At 50.8% G+C, this 16,678-nt stretch overlaps 1 protein-coding gene across 1 annotated transcript; it reads left to right on the plus strand.

The window, feature by feature from the left end:
- The first annotated feature begins 1,491 nt into the window (after window positions 1-1,491).
- On the plus strand, window positions 1,492-16,474 carry Gabrd (gamma-aminobutyric acid type A receptor subunit delta). Its single transcript, XM_004657727.2, has 9 exons — window positions 1,492-1,559; window positions 9,938-10,050; window positions 10,387-10,454; window positions 10,534-10,754; window positions 13,452-13,534; window positions 14,140-14,277; window positions 14,876-15,031; window positions 15,297-15,508; window positions 15,830-16,474. Exons 1-9 carry the CDS (start codon window positions 1,492-1,494, stop codon window positions 16,118-16,120), a joined length of 1,350 nt encoding a protein of 449 aa, XP_004657784.1. The 3' UTR covers window positions 16,121-16,474.
- Window positions 16,475-16,678: the final 204 nt, after the last annotated feature.

Raw genomic sequence — 16,678 nt, forward strand, 5'->3', positions numbered from 1 at the left:
ACCCGCTAAGACATCTCTCTAGCCATAAGTTTTTTGTTTTGCTTTATTTTGAGGAAGGGTTTCACGCTAGTCCAGGCTGACCTGGAATTCAGTATGTAGTCTCAGGGTGGCCTGGAACTCACAGCAATACTCTCAACTTTGTCTTGAAAGTGCTGGGATTAAGGGTGTGGACTACCACACTGGGTTAACCTTTTTTTTTTTTTTCTTTTTAAGCAATTTAAGAAAGGAAGGGTTGATTTTAGCTGACAGTTTGAGGGTATAGTCCATCATGGCAGGCAAAGCGTGTGTGTGTGTGTGTGTGTGTGTGTGTGTGTGTGAAAGAGAGAGAGAGAGAGAGAGAGAGAGAGAGAGAGAGAGAGAGGAGCTCTAACTGACAACAGGGGTGTGTGAGGCAGCTGGTCACATTAAATCCACAGTCAGGAGGCAGCAAGAGATGAATGCTGGTGCTCAGCTTGCTTTCTCCTTTGCTACTGTCCTTTTGCCATTCAGCTTGGGACCCCAGTCTGTGGTATGGTGCTGCCCACATTTAGGACGGTTTGTCCTTTTTCAGTTTAACCTCTCTGGAAACACCCTCATAGGCACATCACCCAGAGGTATAGCTCATTCCAAATCCAGTCAAATTGGCAAAAAAGATTAGCCATCACATAAACTGAAGGAGAATTCGTAGACTTCCTAAAACAGATTCGCAATACTTAGTGTTCAAAGGAACTAACAGAGGTATGTGAGGCCTCTCTGCTTTCCCATGGAGGCCTGTCCCACCGCAGGGCCCTTCTAGAGGTTGTAGACACGTATGATGGGGTCTGACCATGCCAGACCCAGCAGTCAGTGTCTTCCTTTGCCCAGTAAGGTTTTTCACCACAGGGTCTGGCGAATAGCGCCCACCAGCATTCTATTCTCTCTCACAGTTGGCCAGTGACGGGTCTCCTGGGAGCTGCTGCTGGTGGTGATGGTGGTGGTGGTGTCCCCCCCCCACAAAGGATGATGGCTGCAGGGACACTCCTCGCCCAGGCAACTCATACTCGGTATCTCCCTCCTCCCCCATATGGACAAACTGCTCAAGCAAGCCCCGTTTCAGAGACGAAGTTCGGCGGCTCCTCTCGATTGGTCCCTGGTGCCCACTCGGGTCTTGCGCTCTGGTCGCTTCTCCGGAAGACACGAGGAACAGACCCGTTTGTATCCAGGGAGGAAAGCAGTTGCAGGGTCCGGGGCGCAGAATTCCCGTCCCGCACCAGAGGGGATGCGCGGTGCTCGGGCACCACGCTGGAGGAGGTCGGCGCGGGGTGCGGCAGGGCGCCGTGGAGCCTGCGGGGCGCGGCCGGGCGCGGGGCGGAGTCGGATGGGGCTGGCTCTGCGCTCCGCCCGCCCCTCGCGCCCGCGCCCGCCCGCGCTCCTGCGCTCCCGCCCCTCCTGTGCCGCCGCGCGGACGCAGGCGAAACAACTTTGGTGGCGCCGAGGCCGGCCGGAGCCGTCCCGCGCCGAGCCCGCGAGGCCATGGACGTGCTGGGCTGGCTGCTGGCCCCGCTCCTGCTGCTGTGCGCGCAGCCGCACCGCGGCGCCAGGTGAGCCGCGCCCGCGCCGGGGGGCGATGCGGGGTTGGGGGGGACTCCTCCACCGAGGGTGCCCTCGACGGGGCCCCGGGGCCTGAGCTTCAGGGACCCCGAGTCCTCATCCCCACGTCCGTCCCGAGCGGCTGTCCTCCCAATTGGCCAAGATGCTGTCCCGTGGCTGAGGATCTCTGCGGTCCTCTTGGCGCCTCGCGTGTGCTGTCCGCCGTCCCCGGTGCTGAACACCAACCGCGGGATGGGACAGGGACATACTGAGAGACCAGGTGGCCATGGGCCGCCCTGGCCTGAGTGGATAGCTTCCAGCGTCCTCGACCTCCTCTCACGGAGTCGGCCCCTGGCAGGCTGATTCAGGAGCTGAGCTGAGAACGAGGGGCGGGTAGAAAGAAAGGAAAGAATTAAGAAACTGGGGCAGGGAGAGGAGGCGTCTACCCGAGAGCTGGGAGAGAAGTGAGAGGGCTGAATGCCCCAGGAAGGCCTGCCTTCCAACATTGTGTTATCAGGGTCGGGGTCGCTGTGGGATCTTTTTTCAAGATGCGTCTCAAAGTTCACTAAGTGCAGGTGGATGGCAGTGAGGTGACCACACTGAAGGAAATTCTGGATTCTTAGGGGACAAGGGGATCTGCTTCCCCGGAGCAAGAAGAGTCTGAGAAGGAAGGCCTTTGAACTGGAGCTCCCAGATCTCTAGTTTCCAGCACCTGACAGTCCCTAACTGCCTTCTCTCCTCTCTGAGATCTGAAATGGGACCCTGGTCACATCTTGGGCACAGCACTGAGCCCAGCCCTAGCCGTGGTAGCCATGAGAAGCAAGTGAAGGGCAGCAGACAAACAGGCAGTACATGTTCCCAGCACTCTGGACTTGAGGACCAACTGACCAATGTGTATGGGAGACTGTTGGACAACACAAATGGCTTCAGATCAACCTGTGATATGGCTATATACAGCACACCATGCAGGTGTCTGAGTTTCCCTGCTGGTGGGTGGGGGACTGGCCAGGAAGGTCTAAGTCTGACTGTAGATGAGGCCATTGGGCTGGAAATCACAGAACAGGCCTGTGACCAGCCCGTCTTGAGAAGGGCTTTGTTTTTTCTTCAGTCCCCATGGTCCTTTCTCCCCTTCTTTTCCTAAGGGTGGAGTGTAATGGCCTAGTTGCAGCTATCATACTTGAGGTCCTGGTCAGCTGTCAGCCCTACCACACAGCCCTGCAGCCAAAAATCTGAAGCCTAAAAGGTTTTGAGATCCTGATGTTTTAGTCTGAGCATGATTCCAAAACTCATTCAACGGCAAACCTTGTCCTGCACTGACATGAGGCCCATTTGTGTCTATTCCTTCTATTTACAGAACCTATTTATAGGTTACTTGCTGGGAAATCCTCCAGACCCCTCCCTCAAGTCTCAATATGCAGCTTATCCCCTTCCCAAAGTCTGAAAAATTCTGAATCCTGACTTGTGTGGATCCTGAGATGCTGGGTATACCAGCTTACCTGGGCAGGAAAGCTGAGGGACCCAAGGCTGGGCAGAGACCCTGGTCTTTGCCATCATCCCCATCTCACAGAAAAAGGCACCTTGTGTGGTGAAAGATGCCATTGCTCTGCTAAGTTCCTATCCCATTCTCCGATGGAAACTAGTTTTGCCACATTTTATTCTGTCCTTCTAGAAGACTCTGTCCAAATCTCCTGCTCTTGTCTTTGGTTTGGCTTGGGGCAGGTTTAAAGGCTGTCCCTAAGGTAAGAAGAAAGCAGGGACACAGCTGCCAGCTCAGTCCTTGTGGTGACCTTCAGATTTAGCATAGTGCTGTCCATGCAGGGCTTCCCACCCATTGCCTTTTTTGTCCCCCTCCACTCTAGATGCCGCCCCTCTTCCTCTAGTCTCCAGGTCCTCATCTCTGGAGTGATGTTGAAGGACCATGCTGATTGTCACAACTCAGTGCAGATCCCAGCCATCCTTGATGAGGAAGGTTGGCGGGATAGGAGGAGAGGGTGCATGTTTTATTTGTGGACTGGGTCCTGAGTCAGAAGACGACCTGCATATGCAGCAGCCGTGGAGCTTGCCGACTGCACCCCCATGTGGGTGTCCCTCCCAGGCTGTTGGCACCTCCATCTTCCTGGAGCTCACAGTGCTATGGTCGCAGTGCTCCTATTTGCCTTGGTAACTGGGATGCTAGCGAGGCGCGTGCTGCTCTAAAAGCAGAGCTGTGGGATCCGTGGGCTTCTGTGTGCATGGTGGATGGATGCTGCAGCAGCGAGGAGCATCCGCTGCCTGGCTCAGCTGCACCCACCTTTCCTTTCTGTCCCTAGGGGCACAGACAAGTCATGGGGGTAGGTAGATTCATTTCTCAGTGTGGGGGGATAGAGGCCCCATAACATATTGTAAGTAGCCCAAGGGGGCAGGCTAATGTGTTTTTGTGGTGTTTGCTCTGTCCCATGAGTTTAAATCCCTAAACGGGAGCCTAGCATATGTTTCTGAGCTTCTCTGTCCATTCTATCCATAGGATGTCCCAAGTCTAAGGTCACTCCTGGGCTCCAGAGGAGCTGTCTGCCAAGATATGCGTGATTTACCAGTCAGAGTGGTATGTGCTGGGCTCCTTGGGTATACAGCCCATGCCCTTCTTCCCCATAAGCACTGCCTGCCCTGTGCAACCTGTCCTGAGCCTGGGAACATAGGGCCTGCAGATCCCAAAGTCCCAACACTGGCCCTCTGCACCAATCCACAGCTGGAAAACAGCAGTCAGTATACTGAGAGGGAAGAGTCACTGAGATGAGTGAGTAAGGCCTACTCCCCCCTCTTTTTTTTTTCTTTCTTTTCGAGGTAGGGTCTCGCTCTAGCCCACTGACCTGGAATTCACTAGGTAGTCTCAGGCTGGCCTTAAATTCACAACAACCTTCCCACTTCTGCCTCCTGAGTGCTGGAATTAAAGGCATGCACCACCACACCTGGCCTTATTCCCTTTTTGCTCCCAGGTGATGGCAAATGGTTTTGCACTACAAATTTGATGTGAATTTCCTAAGGGTTTGTCTTCGTGCTCCAAGCAAGCCTAGGACTGAGGTGGAGGGAAAGTGTACAAGCACATATTACTGGCTTGAGACAGGCAAGAGATGGGTCCAGGAAGGACAGTGTTTCCCGGTGGCCTCACTCCAGGCTAGCTAGATGGCAGCTGGCTAGTCCAAAAATAAAGCCTAATTAAAGCCCCTTTACATCTGTCCTTCAGGGTGACTTCTATTTGCATTTTTAATTGTGCCTTGTAAGGGACCAGGACTTAATTTAACCATCTTAAACTTTGTAACCACAGTGCCTGCTTTGTCTCCATATCCGCTTGGTCATCACCGTGGAGGACTGGTGCAGAGTAGTGTCTCTGTCTGCAAGGGACAGTGGACCCAGATACTTTATCTTGCTCATGAAGATGGGCCAAAGTAGTTATACCAGGTAGATCAAAAGTCAGATATATGAATTATTACTATTATTTTAAAAAAATTTTCCTAGGTAGGGTCTCACTCAAGCCCAGGCTGACCTGGAATTCACTATGTAGTCTCAGGCCTCAAACTCATGGCAGTCCTACCCCTGTTTCCCAAGTGCTAGGATTAAAGACGTGTGCCATCATGCCCGGCCAAAAGTCAAATATATGAAACAAAAAAGTGGGATGGATAAAAAGTGTGTATCGGCGGGGCTGAGACTCTACTGCTGTTGCTTTCCCAACCCCAGCTCTTCAGGGCATCCTAAGACCCACCTAAGAGTATGACAGAAGCATAGTCTTGAAGGGAAGGATAGGCTCATGTCCATGCTCCCCAGGCCACTTCATATAATTTAATCAGATTATGAATATATGTGCTTCCCTTTTGGGCTTTTTTTTTCATTTTTTTTCATTTTTTGGCTTTTTGAAACAGGGTCTTATGTATCACAGGCTGGCTTTGAATCACTGATCCTTCTGCTCCTGCCTCCAAAGCTGGGATTACAGGCATATGCTACCACATCTGGCAGAATTGTGTGTTTAAAATGTGAATTTAAGGACTAGAGAAATGGCTTAGGGGTTAAGGCTCTTGCCTGCGAAGCCTCAGGTGCCATGTTCAGTCTCTTTTTAGATCCCACATAAGACAGATGCACAAAGGTGAGGCAAGCGCAAGGCTCCACATGTCCACTAGGTGATGCAAACATTTGGAGTTCAATTTCAGTAGCTGAGGCACTGGCACAACAATTCTCTCTCCACCCCTCTCTATATATAATTAAAAAATAAATAAAATAAATGTGAATTTAAGAGTCATTGTGCCTGGCATGATGTCACATGCCATTAATCCCAGCGCTTGGGATGCAGGAGGATCACTGTGAGTTTTAGGTCACCCTGAAACTACATAGTGAATTCCAGGTCAGCCTGGGTTCGAGCGAGACCCTGACTTGAAAAACCAATTAAAAAAAAAAAACAGTTGGGTGTGGTGGCACATACTTTAATGTGTAGATATCTATCTCTCTCTCTATATATATATTTGTTACAGAGAAAGAGGCAGAAAGAGAGAAAAAGAGAGAGGGAGAGAATGGGCACACCAGGACCTCTAGCCACTGTAAACAAACTCCAGATTCATGTGCCCCCTTGTGCATCTGGCTTACATGGGTCCTGGAGAATTGAACCAGGATCCTTTGGCTTTGTTAGCAAATGCCTTAACTGCTAAGCCATCTCTCCAGCCCATGGTGGCACATACTTTCAATCTCAGCACTTGGGAGGCTGAGGTAGGAAGATCACTGAGTATTTGAGGATGCAGCTTCTGGGCTGCAGAGTGAGTTTCAGGTCAACCTAGGCTAGACTAGAGTGAGACCCTGTTTCAAAAAATAAAGATTAATAAATGTGAATATAATCAGGTGGCCTCTTGTCCAGAGCCCCATCCTGACTCCAAATAGTGATTTATTCTGCATACAGAACCCTCCTCACCAGAACCATTGAGCCTGCCTTGCTCACAGCCCAGAACCCTCTGTCCCATTGCTTCTGCCCTGGACACTCACATTCTTGCCTTTGGGCTCTGATGTCACTTCCTCAGGGAGGCTGTCCCCTCCCTGTTCTGCCTTTAGTCTAGATAGGAAAGATCCTGACCAACTCCCTCCTCTTATCTGTAGTATTCATTTCTTGCTTTGAGACAAGGTGATCCCAAATTCACAACATAGTTGAGGATGATCTTGAAGTCCCACTCCTCCTGCCTTCCCCTCCCCCAAGTACTGAGATTACAGACATGCACCACCACTTCCAGTTTTACATGGTGCTGGGGATGGAACCCAGAGCTTCACGCATGTTAAGCAAGCACTTTACCTACTACTTAGCTACATATTCAGCCCAATATAACATTCATTATTATTTAAAAAAATATTTTATTTATTAGACAAAGAAAGGGGGAGGAGAGTGAGAGTGAGAGCAAGAATCATGCTAGGGCCTCTAACCACTGCAAATGAACTCCAGATGCATGTGCCACCTTGTGTATCTGGTTTACATAGGTACTGGGGAATTGAACTTGGTTCTTAGGTTTTGCAGGGAAGTGCCTTAACCACTAAGCCACCTCTCCAGCCCACATTCATTACCCTTTTTAAAAATTTGTTTTTTTGGTTTTTCGAGGTAGGGTTTCACTCTAGCCCAGACTTACCTGGGATTTACTATGTAGTCTCAGGGTGGCCTCGAACTCATGGTGATCCTCCTATATCTGCCTCCTGAGGGCTGAGATTAAAGGCTTGTGCCACCATGCCTGGCTTCATTACTCTTTTTAAAAACATATTTATTTATGAGAGAGAGAGAAAGAGAGAGAGAGAATGAGCACATCAGGGCCTCTAGCCACTGCAAATGAACTCCAGACACATATGCCACTATATCCATCTGGTTTACATGGGTTCTGAGGAATCGAACATGGGCCCTTAGATTTCACAGGCAAGCACCTTAACCACCAAGCCATCTCTCTAGTCCTCATTACTCTTTTTTCTTTTAAATATAATTGCAGAGGGAGGGCTGGAGAGATGGCATAGCAGTTAAGCACTTGCTTGTGAAGCCTAAGGACCCCGGTTCGAGGCTTGGTTCCCCAGGACCCACATTAGCCAGATGCACAAGGGGTCTCACGCATCTGGAGTTCGTTTGCAGTGGCTGGAAGCCACTCTCTCTCTGTCTCTCTCAAATAAATAAATAAAAGTAAACAAAAAAAGCAAAAAGTATAATTGCAGAGGGAGATAGAGAGGAGATGGAGAGAATGGGCATGCCAGGGCCTCGAGGTGCTGCAAACAAACTCCAGACGCATGTACCACTTTGTGCATCTGGCTTTACATGCTTATTGGTGAATCAAACCTGGGTCATAAGGCTTTGCAGACAAGCGCCATAACCACTTACCCATCTTTTCATCCCCACATTTATTACTTTTAAAGCCAATTGCATTGTTTCTCTCCAGGAGACTTGGACCTCTGCCTAGACTGTGGTCTTTATCAAGGAGTCACTTGATATTTGGATATGGAAGGATAGATGTTATGAACAATTCCTCACTGATGCCTGGAGCTGTGTCTCGAGGAGGACTCAAAATATGATAGAATGGGGTATAAGCATTTGGGAATAAGGAGGAGGGCTAAGGATCTGGAGCTCCAGGGAGGCCAGGTGGATGAAGTAGAGGTGGAAAAGAATGGGGGCTATATTGCAGCAAGTCTGGAGAGAGCTGAAGGAACTGGGGATCAGAGAAGAGGAAAGGGAAGATCGAGCAGGAGGAGCATTGCCCTTAGCACAGCAGTGGGACCCCAGACACCTAAATTGGACGAGTGAGGGGCTGGACTTCTACTGGCCTATGTGTAAGTGCTGGTCTGGAATTGGACACTGGGGTAGTGGTTGGTCTTGGGCTTGGCCCTCACAGACAGCAGGAGAGAGTGCTATGATTCCCACTGGCCACTCCTGAGGGAGCAGGAGACCAAGGCTGAGCCTGGCTGGGTTAGGTGGCTGACCCTGTGTGAAGAAAGGAACAGTCAGAGCAGGAAGGACAGCCAGGCAACCAGTACCTGAGGCTGAGGGGACTGTGAACATTTCACCATGGCGTGACCTAGCAACGGACCTCATCTCTGGTGGGCATTGTGTGAGGCTGGCTCAGACCTTTTCCCCAGGGGCTCAGGACAGGTCCCAGACCAGATTAACTCAGAGGCTGTGTCCAAAGTCATTCTACAGGCCCCAGAGCAGTAGGGTCAGAGTAACTGAATGGCCTCCATTCCCACTATTTTAGAACACCCCCTCCCCATGGTGGGCTTTCCCTTTGTTGGCAGGATTATGTTGAGATGCATTAGTGTCTTGGGCTGCTACAATAAGTTATCACTAATTGGGTGGCTTCAAACAATAGAAGTCTATTCTTTTATACTTCTGCAGACCACAAACCCAAAATTCTCTGCAAAGTCCGTGGGAACAGTTGCCTTAGACTTCCTTCTCACTTCTGGTGGTGGCCAGTAACCCTTGATGCTCTTGGCTTACAGATACACTCACGCCATCTCTCTCTCTCTCATGACCTGCCTTTTCAGCTCTTCTATCTGTTTTCTCCTAAGGACACAGTCATGGGATTTGGGCCCACCCCACTCTATTGTGCCTTTATCCTAACTAATTATAGTAGCAAAGCCCATATTCCCAAACAAAGTCTCTTTCTGAGGTTCCAGGTGGATATGAATTAGGAGGGCACTATTTAACCCAATCCAGACAAGCAGAAGGTATAGAGGGACTACTGGGGCCTCCGTGCCCTTGAAGTACATGAATGGGCACAATGTGTTCCCTCATTTGTTTATTTGGGTCCCATGGAAGAGGTACCTTCCCCTGTGACCCTGCCAGGGACAGCAAGGCCAGAACCGGCTCCTGTGAGATTTGCCTGAGCCTAGATGATCCAAGGTCAGGCTGAACCCTTGATGCATATGGTCACTTGGTGGGGGGCAGCCTGTGAGCAGGAGCCTCTGGGTCCACTTTGGAAGCAGCCCTTTCCTTGTCCCCATCTTTCACACTTTTATTCTCCCAGGGAATCTTCTGGGAAGTTTCAGTGTCAGAAGGTGACAAGGAGGCCATGAGCACCTTTGAGAAGAAATGTTGGGTCAGGTGGCTACCTGTCCTGCCTCTAGTTTTCCTCACAGGATAGATGGGAGAGGGAGTGAGGAAGGCCACCCAGGGTGCCTGAGGATTTGGCTCACATATTTAGGGTGTCATAAGGCAGCTTCCCTTTAGACCAGGCGAGGAGAGGCCTGCACTAGGCAGAAAGGTGCTAGAAGAGTGGAGGACCTGTGGCTTTCTCTGTGTTCTCCAGGGCCTGGGGTGGCGGTGGTTAGCACCTCCTCATCCTCAGCACTTGAGAACAGTGCTCCATCCCTTGGTTCTGGTGCTCTGCTTGTCTACAACCAGCTGGTCTTGTCTTTCCAGAGCAATGAATGACATTGGGGACTATGTGGGCTCCAACTTAGAGATATCCTGGCTCCCCAATCTGGACGACCTAATGGAGGGCTATGCTCGCAACTTCCGGCCTGGCATTGGAGGTGTGGTGGTTATTGAGGGTGGGAGCATGGGGAGGAAGGGCCAGCTCCACCCCCTGGGTTGGCTGTGTGGGTGGGTGTTTGCTGGGTTCTGGATTGGCAACCTCAGAGGTCCGTTGGACTTCAAGCTTAGGTTCCACAGGGGGATGGTAGAAGGTGGCTCTCCCCAGGTCACAGGGGCAACTGCATACCAACTCTAAATTCTCTGCATAAGCCCTGGCTCCTATCTCCTGTCCTGTCTCCTGGATTTGAATAGAGAGCCTGGCCCAGCAGGGTAGCGAGGGCACTAGGCTGCAGCTTCTGTTGCACTGACTTCAGCAGCCTTCCTCATTTTTGCAGGCCCTCCTGTGAATGTGGCTCTCGCCCTGGAGGTGGCCAGCATCGACCACATCTCTGAGGCAAACATGGTAGGTACAGTTCCCTGGGCCGTGGCCCTAGGAACAGAGTAAAAATTGACAGTGCCCCTGCTTTCCACCATCCTCACAGGAATACACCATGACAGTGTTCCTGCACCAGAGCTGGAGGGACAGCAGGCTCTCCTACAACCACACCAATGAGACCTTGGGCTTGGACAGCCGCTTTGTGGACAAGCTGTGGCTCCCTGACACCTTCATCGTGAATGCCAAGTCTGCCTGGTTCCACGACGTGACTGTGGAAAACAAGCTCATCCGTCTGCAGCCCGATGGTGTGATCCTGTACAGTATCCGGTGAGCCAAGCCTGCCTTCCAGGCCCTGGCAGCAACATGTCATGGGGGTATTCATGCTGGTAGCTAGGATCGGGGTGGTAGAGACTGTGATGATAATTATGTCCTCCAGCTCCCAGCTTGCTGTTTAGTTGACATCAGCTCTAGAGGTTGCTAACAGGAGGCCGTGGCAGATATTTTTAAAAATGGAATTAAAGTCATATAATATAAATTAATGACATTAAAGGAAACAAGTCAGTATATGTCATGCATTCACTATGCAATCTTTACCTCTAGCTGACTTGAGACATACACTTACCCCAAAAGAAGACCCACTTTGAAGGGTACCATCAATCAGACACTGTTTATTTTTGGTGACAGGGTATCATGTAGCTTACACTGGCCTCAAATTCACTGTGTAGTGAGACTGGCCTTGAACTCCTGATCCTGTCTTTACCTCCCAAGTGCTGGGATTAGAGGCATGAGTAACCACTCCTGGCTAGTCTGAAGAACCTGATCAGTACCCATTTGCTCTCTGCCCCACAGATTAGCTTGTTCTGGACAGTTCACACAAATGGAATCATACCTTGCCCTGTGTGACCTTTTTATCTTGTTTCCCTCAGCACCATGTTTTCAAGCCCATCTGCATTGTAACCTATCAGTTTTCATCCTCTTTCACAGCTGAGTAATATGGCCCCCACATGGAGGAGCTACCTTTGCTTGTCCCTTTATCTGTTCATGGGCATTTGCTCCTAACTGTTGGCTGTTGGAAGCAATGCTACTATGAACAAACATGCATATACATTTTACTTTTAAAAATGAAGCAAGTTGCCAACATTTTAAAAGTCAGTGTTTGGGGAGATGGCTCAGCGGAGTGCCCAAGTTCAATCCCCAGACTCCATGTAAAGTACTAGAAGCTGTGTTGGGATTCCCAGCACACTGATGTGGATGGTGAGTTTCAGGTGTTTTGAGGGAGGTCCAAGGCAGGAGGGAGCTCTGACACTGGAAGTGAGACAGGAGATTGAGACAGGAGAGAGTCCTAGAAGTCATGGTGAGCACGGCACAAGAACAGAGCAAGATTCCAGAGTGAGAAATCCTGCCTCAGATGAGGTGGAGAGGAGATGACTGACCCAAAAGTTGTTCTCTGACTTCCATACCTTTAACATGGCATGCATGTGCCCTCACACTCATATGCAAATATGCACACACACACACACACACACACACACACCATACCAGACAATACACACCAGACACATGCATAAATAGTGAAATTAAAAGATTAAGAGATTGGAGGCTGGGAAGATGGCTCAGTGGATGAAGTGCTAGCCACTCAAGCTAGAGTACTTGAGTTTGATCCCAAGGCTCTATGTAAAAAGACAGAAGCTGTGATAGATTTCTGTAATCCCAGCACACCCGCAAGTGGAGACAGGAGAATTTCTTGGAAGCTTAGGACAAGAACAGCAATGAGAATCCAGAGTGAGAAGGTAGACATGTGAAGACTAACATAAAAACTGTCCTCTGACCTCCACATGTGTGCCATGGTGTGTGCATGCACACACACAAACACATGAATTAAAAAATGTGGGGGCTGGAGAGATGGCTTAGTGGTTAAGTCACTTGCCTGTAAAGCCAAAGGATCCCAGTTTGACTCTCCAGGATCCACATAAGCCAGATGCACAAGGTAGCACATGCATCTGCAGTTTGTTTGCAGGGTCTAGAGGCCCTGGCATGCCCATTCTCTCTCCATCTCCTTCTTTGTCTCAAATAATAATAATAAAGAATAAAACCTTTAAAAAGTCCTGTAATGTGCCAGGCACCCAGGAGGCAGAAGTAGGAGGATCGCTGTGAATTTGAGGCCACCCTGAGCCTACACAGTGAATTCCAGGTCAGCTTGTGCTAGGGCAAAACCCTACCTTGAAAAAAAAAAATCCTTTAATGTTTTGGCCAGATATAGTGAAGTATACTTGTTGTGGTGATGCACGCCTTTAATCCCAGCACTGAGGTGGGAGGAGGATCACTATGAGTTTAAGGCCAGCTTGGGCTACAAAGTGAGTTCTAGGTGTTCAAACAACAACAGGGATTATACACCAGAATCTAAATGTTGTTGTCTCCTCTGAAAAGTCAGAGCACTTGGGAACCTTTAGTCTGTTGCTCTGTGACTATCAGCTGTCCCTTGGACCAAGATCTAGAGAGCCTAGGCTGGTCCTTGCCTCATAAGTCTCCAATTTGGACAGTCGAGAATATTAATCAATAGATTTGTAATCTAGTTCTTTTCTTATTTTTATTTATTCGATAGAGAGAGAGAGGAAGAGAGAAAGAGAATGAGAAAATGGGCATGCCAGGGCCTCCAACCAGTGCAAACGAACTCCAGATGCATGCACCACTTTGAGCATCTGGCTTATATGGGTCCTGGAGAATTGAACTGGTGGTCCTTTGGCTTTGCAGGCAAGTGCCTTAACCACTAAGCAATCTCTCCAGCCTGTAATCTAGTTCTTGATAGTCCTAAAAGAAGACTCATACATGTCTATAAAGTTGACTGTAATTTTCAGATTTTACCCAGATGTGAGATAGCATGTCAACAAAGCCCAAGAGGCAGCTGAGGCTGCAGGTGGCCCCCAATCAGGTCGCTTCTCTGGGCTGGAGCAGGAGGCTTCTCTACCTACTGGGTGCAGAGGAACTGCTAGCTTCTAAGAGGGCTCCATGACCTGCTTTGTGCAGAATCACCTCCACAGTGGCCTGTGACATGGACCTTGCCAAGTATCCCATGGATGAGCAGGAGTGCATGCTGGATCTGGAGAGCTGTGAGTGACCCCTCTGAGGCAGGATGGGCTTCTCTGTGGGTGGGGCCTACTGACTGGGAGGCTATCTAACTCAGGGCCTGAGCAATGCTGGCCTGGCCCAGGAGGCAGGGCCACATCTAGAACATGAGCCAATAGTTTGGATGGGAGGAGAAGGGGCTAGAAGACCTGGAGAAGCTTGGCCAGTATCAGTGAGACAGGACCTGGAAGAGCTAGGGTGTGGCAGACAGGCTGTCCCAACACAGTTTCCCTGGGTCCTATCTATCCCCTACTTTTTTTTTTTTTTCCAAGATAGGGTCTCACTCTAGCCCAGGTTGACCTGGAATTCACTAAGTAGTCTCAGGCTGGCCTTGAACTCACAGCAATCCTCCTCTGCCTCCCGAGTGCTGGGATTAAAGGCATGCGCCACCACACCAGGCTGACCCCACTTTTGCCAGTACCTGTAGCTCTATCCACCTAGCCTAAGGTGCAGGATGTGGTTACAGAGCTGAGGTCCTCCCTGCTCCTTACTGGACTCCTGCTCTGTTCCTGTCACTTGGTTGGCCTCACACCTCAGATTCCCTATGAGGCTGCCAGGGGCTGATGCTAAGTCCTGCTGCCCACTACAGATGGCTACTCTTCTGAGGACATTGTCTACTATTGGTCCGAGAACCAGGAGCAGATCCATGGGCTTGACAGGCTGCAGTTGGCCCAGTTCACCATCACTAGCTACCGCTTCACCACAGAGCTGATGAACTTCAAATCTGGTAACACAGGGGTGTTCCTGTGAGCTGCCTGTGGTTTTCTTGTACTGAGCCACTAATCAGCTCTGAGGGCCAAGGATGCATCTAGAAGACCACTTGGTTAGCGTACTAGCTGAGTACCACAGGCTGAGCTCAGACCGGACAGGGACATGCCATTATGTGGAACCAGCAGGTTTCTACTGTCTTATTTCTGGGGGCTTTCTTTTTAGCATTCTGGGCTTAGGGGCGACCTGAAGGTGTGTGTTGGGGGTGTCTTTTAGCCCCAGGACAAGACACCCTTCTCCTTCCAGAGTGTGGGTACGCATGGAGTGTTGAGAAATGGAGCCCTCCACTGGCTGGAAGGATCCCTGAGAGCCCATTTAACTTGAGACCAGTAACAAGATCAGATACTCTATCCTTTTCTTTCTCTGGGCGACTCAGCCTCCTTTGTGTCCAGACCTAGGGCAAGAGGTCATCAGGCTGTGTGGGGTGGGCACAAAGAGCTAGGTTCTGGGGTCTTTCTTCTGAGCATCACAGTGGACCCAAGGTCCAACCATGGCCACTCCTTGAGTCAGGTGGGGTGGACAGGGAAAGCTGCTCTGACAGTAGGCTATTCCTACAGCTGGCCAGTTCCCGCGGCTCAGCCTGCACTTCCAGCTACGGAGGAACCGGGGTGTCTACATCATCCAGTCCTACATGCCCTCTGTCCTCCTGGTCGCCATGTCCTGGGTCTCCTTCTGGATTAGCCAGGCAGCAGTGCCTGCCAGAGTGTCTCTAGGTATGGAGGGAACTTCCTCTTCTTCCTGGGAGCTGGTGGAAGGGCTGTTCAGGCAGGTCTCCTCCTTACCAGCCATGAGCTAGGTCCTTGGCACCTGGCCACATGCCATCTGCCTTGTACAGTGGCCAGCCAGGCCAGGCCTAGTCTGTGAACCACAAGGTAAGGGCAGAAGCCTGTTGGACCACCCATTCTGGGATCCAAGCCAACTGAGCTGGGTTGGGAAGGAGATGGTAGGGGTTCAACAATGGCCACCTGTGCCCACCAGGCATCACTACTGTGCTAACGATGACCACACTCATGGTGAGTGCCCGCTCCTCCCTGCCACGAGCATCGGCCATCAAGGCTTTAGATGTGTACTTCTGGATCTGCTATGTTTTTGTGTTTGCTGCCCTGGTGGAATATGCCTTTGCCCACTTCAATGCTGACTACAGGAAGAAGCGAAAGGTCAAGGTCAAAGTCACAAAGCCAAGGACAGAGGTGAGAGGGTGGTTGGGCCTTCTCAGGGTTTAGAACCAAGGATGGATCCCTACCTGGCACTGGGGACAAGTAGGGGGGCTGGCGATGCTGCGTTGCTGGGGATCAACCAGGCTGTCAGCTGGATGGCTTTAGGTAAGTCATGTTTGGTGTCCTGGGGGGCAGATGTGAGCTCCTCAGCCCAGCCTGCTTGCTGTAGGTCACAGCTTGCTAAGCACAGAGAAGGAGGCTGCTGTTGGCCTGAAAGGCATCCTGTACTGAAGCTCTGATCAACCGGGCCCTGGGAGCTGTGCTTCAGACCCTGTTTCTCCATGTCCCCTGCAGATGGATGTGAAGAACGCCATCGTCCTCTTCTCTCTTTCTGCTGCTGGGGTCAGCCAAGAACTGGCCATCTCTCGACGGCAGGGGCGTGCCCCTGGGAACCTCATGGGCTCCTACAGGTCTGTGGAGGTGGAAGCGAAAAAGGAAGGAGGGCCCCGAACAGGAGGCCCAGGGGGCATCCGTGCCAGGCTCAAGCCCATCGACGCAGACACCATCGACATCTATGCTCGTGCAGTGTTCCCTGCAGCCTTTGCTGCTGTCAACGTCATCTATTGGGCTGCATACACCATGTGAGGGCAGCCCATGGGCCACTTTCATTTACCCTGCTGTCAGGGTGGCAGCTGCCAGAACTTCCCAAAAGACCTCTTTCTGGGAGTCTCAAAGTGGGATGGAGAGGAAGCCTTGGTCTCCTCAGCTTTACCACAGCCTTATACTAAAGACCAGCCTGCACTCCCTGCAGACAAAGCAGGGTGGTTTTGGACAGGCAGGAAGAACTGACCTGATGCCAAGGCTGAGCCTGGCACTGTTGGGTCTTCAGGGGTTGTGAATTTTTAGATTCAGACTGATCCTGATTTCCAGGCCTTTGCTCTATGGGCTCAGGATCAGAGAGCAGGAAGAGCGTGGGTGGATGGCCACTGTCGTGGTCAAACAATGAAGGATATCTCAAGGCCTCTTTGGTCTCAGCATGAAATAAAGCCTTAGTCCGGCTGCTGGTTACCGTCTCTGTTGTATATGGCCACTGCGCCACAGCCTCCTCTGCCTGTGACGTACCAATGTCCTCTCCATAAGCTGAATGGGTGGTATCTGGGTAGAGGCAGCCTGCAGAAATCCACATAACCTTGCACAAGGGAA

Source organism: Jaculus jaculus, chromosome 5 (assembly GCF_020740685.1).
Source record: "Jaculus jaculus isolate mJacJac1 chromosome 5, mJacJac1.mat.Y.cur, whole genome shotgun sequence".
NCBI classification, from domain to species: domain Eukaryota; kingdom Metazoa; phylum Chordata; class Mammalia; order Rodentia; family Dipodidae; genus Jaculus; species Jaculus jaculus.

Excerpts from the sequence above, each read along its gene's own strand:
- Gabrd (XM_004657727.2), top strand. The coding sequence starts at position 1,492 with ATGGACGTGCTGGGCTGGCTGCTGGCCCCGCTCCTGCTGCTGTGCGCG. Across the intron at positions 1,560-9,937 it reads CAGCCGCACCGCGGCGCCAG|AGCAATGAATGACATTGGGG; the intron begins GTGAGCCGCGCC and ends TTGTCTTTCCAG. Across the intron at positions 15,509-15,829 it reads TCACAAAGCCAAGGACAGAG|ATGGATGTGAAGAACGCCAT; the intron begins GTGAGAGGGTGG and ends TGTCCCCTGCAG.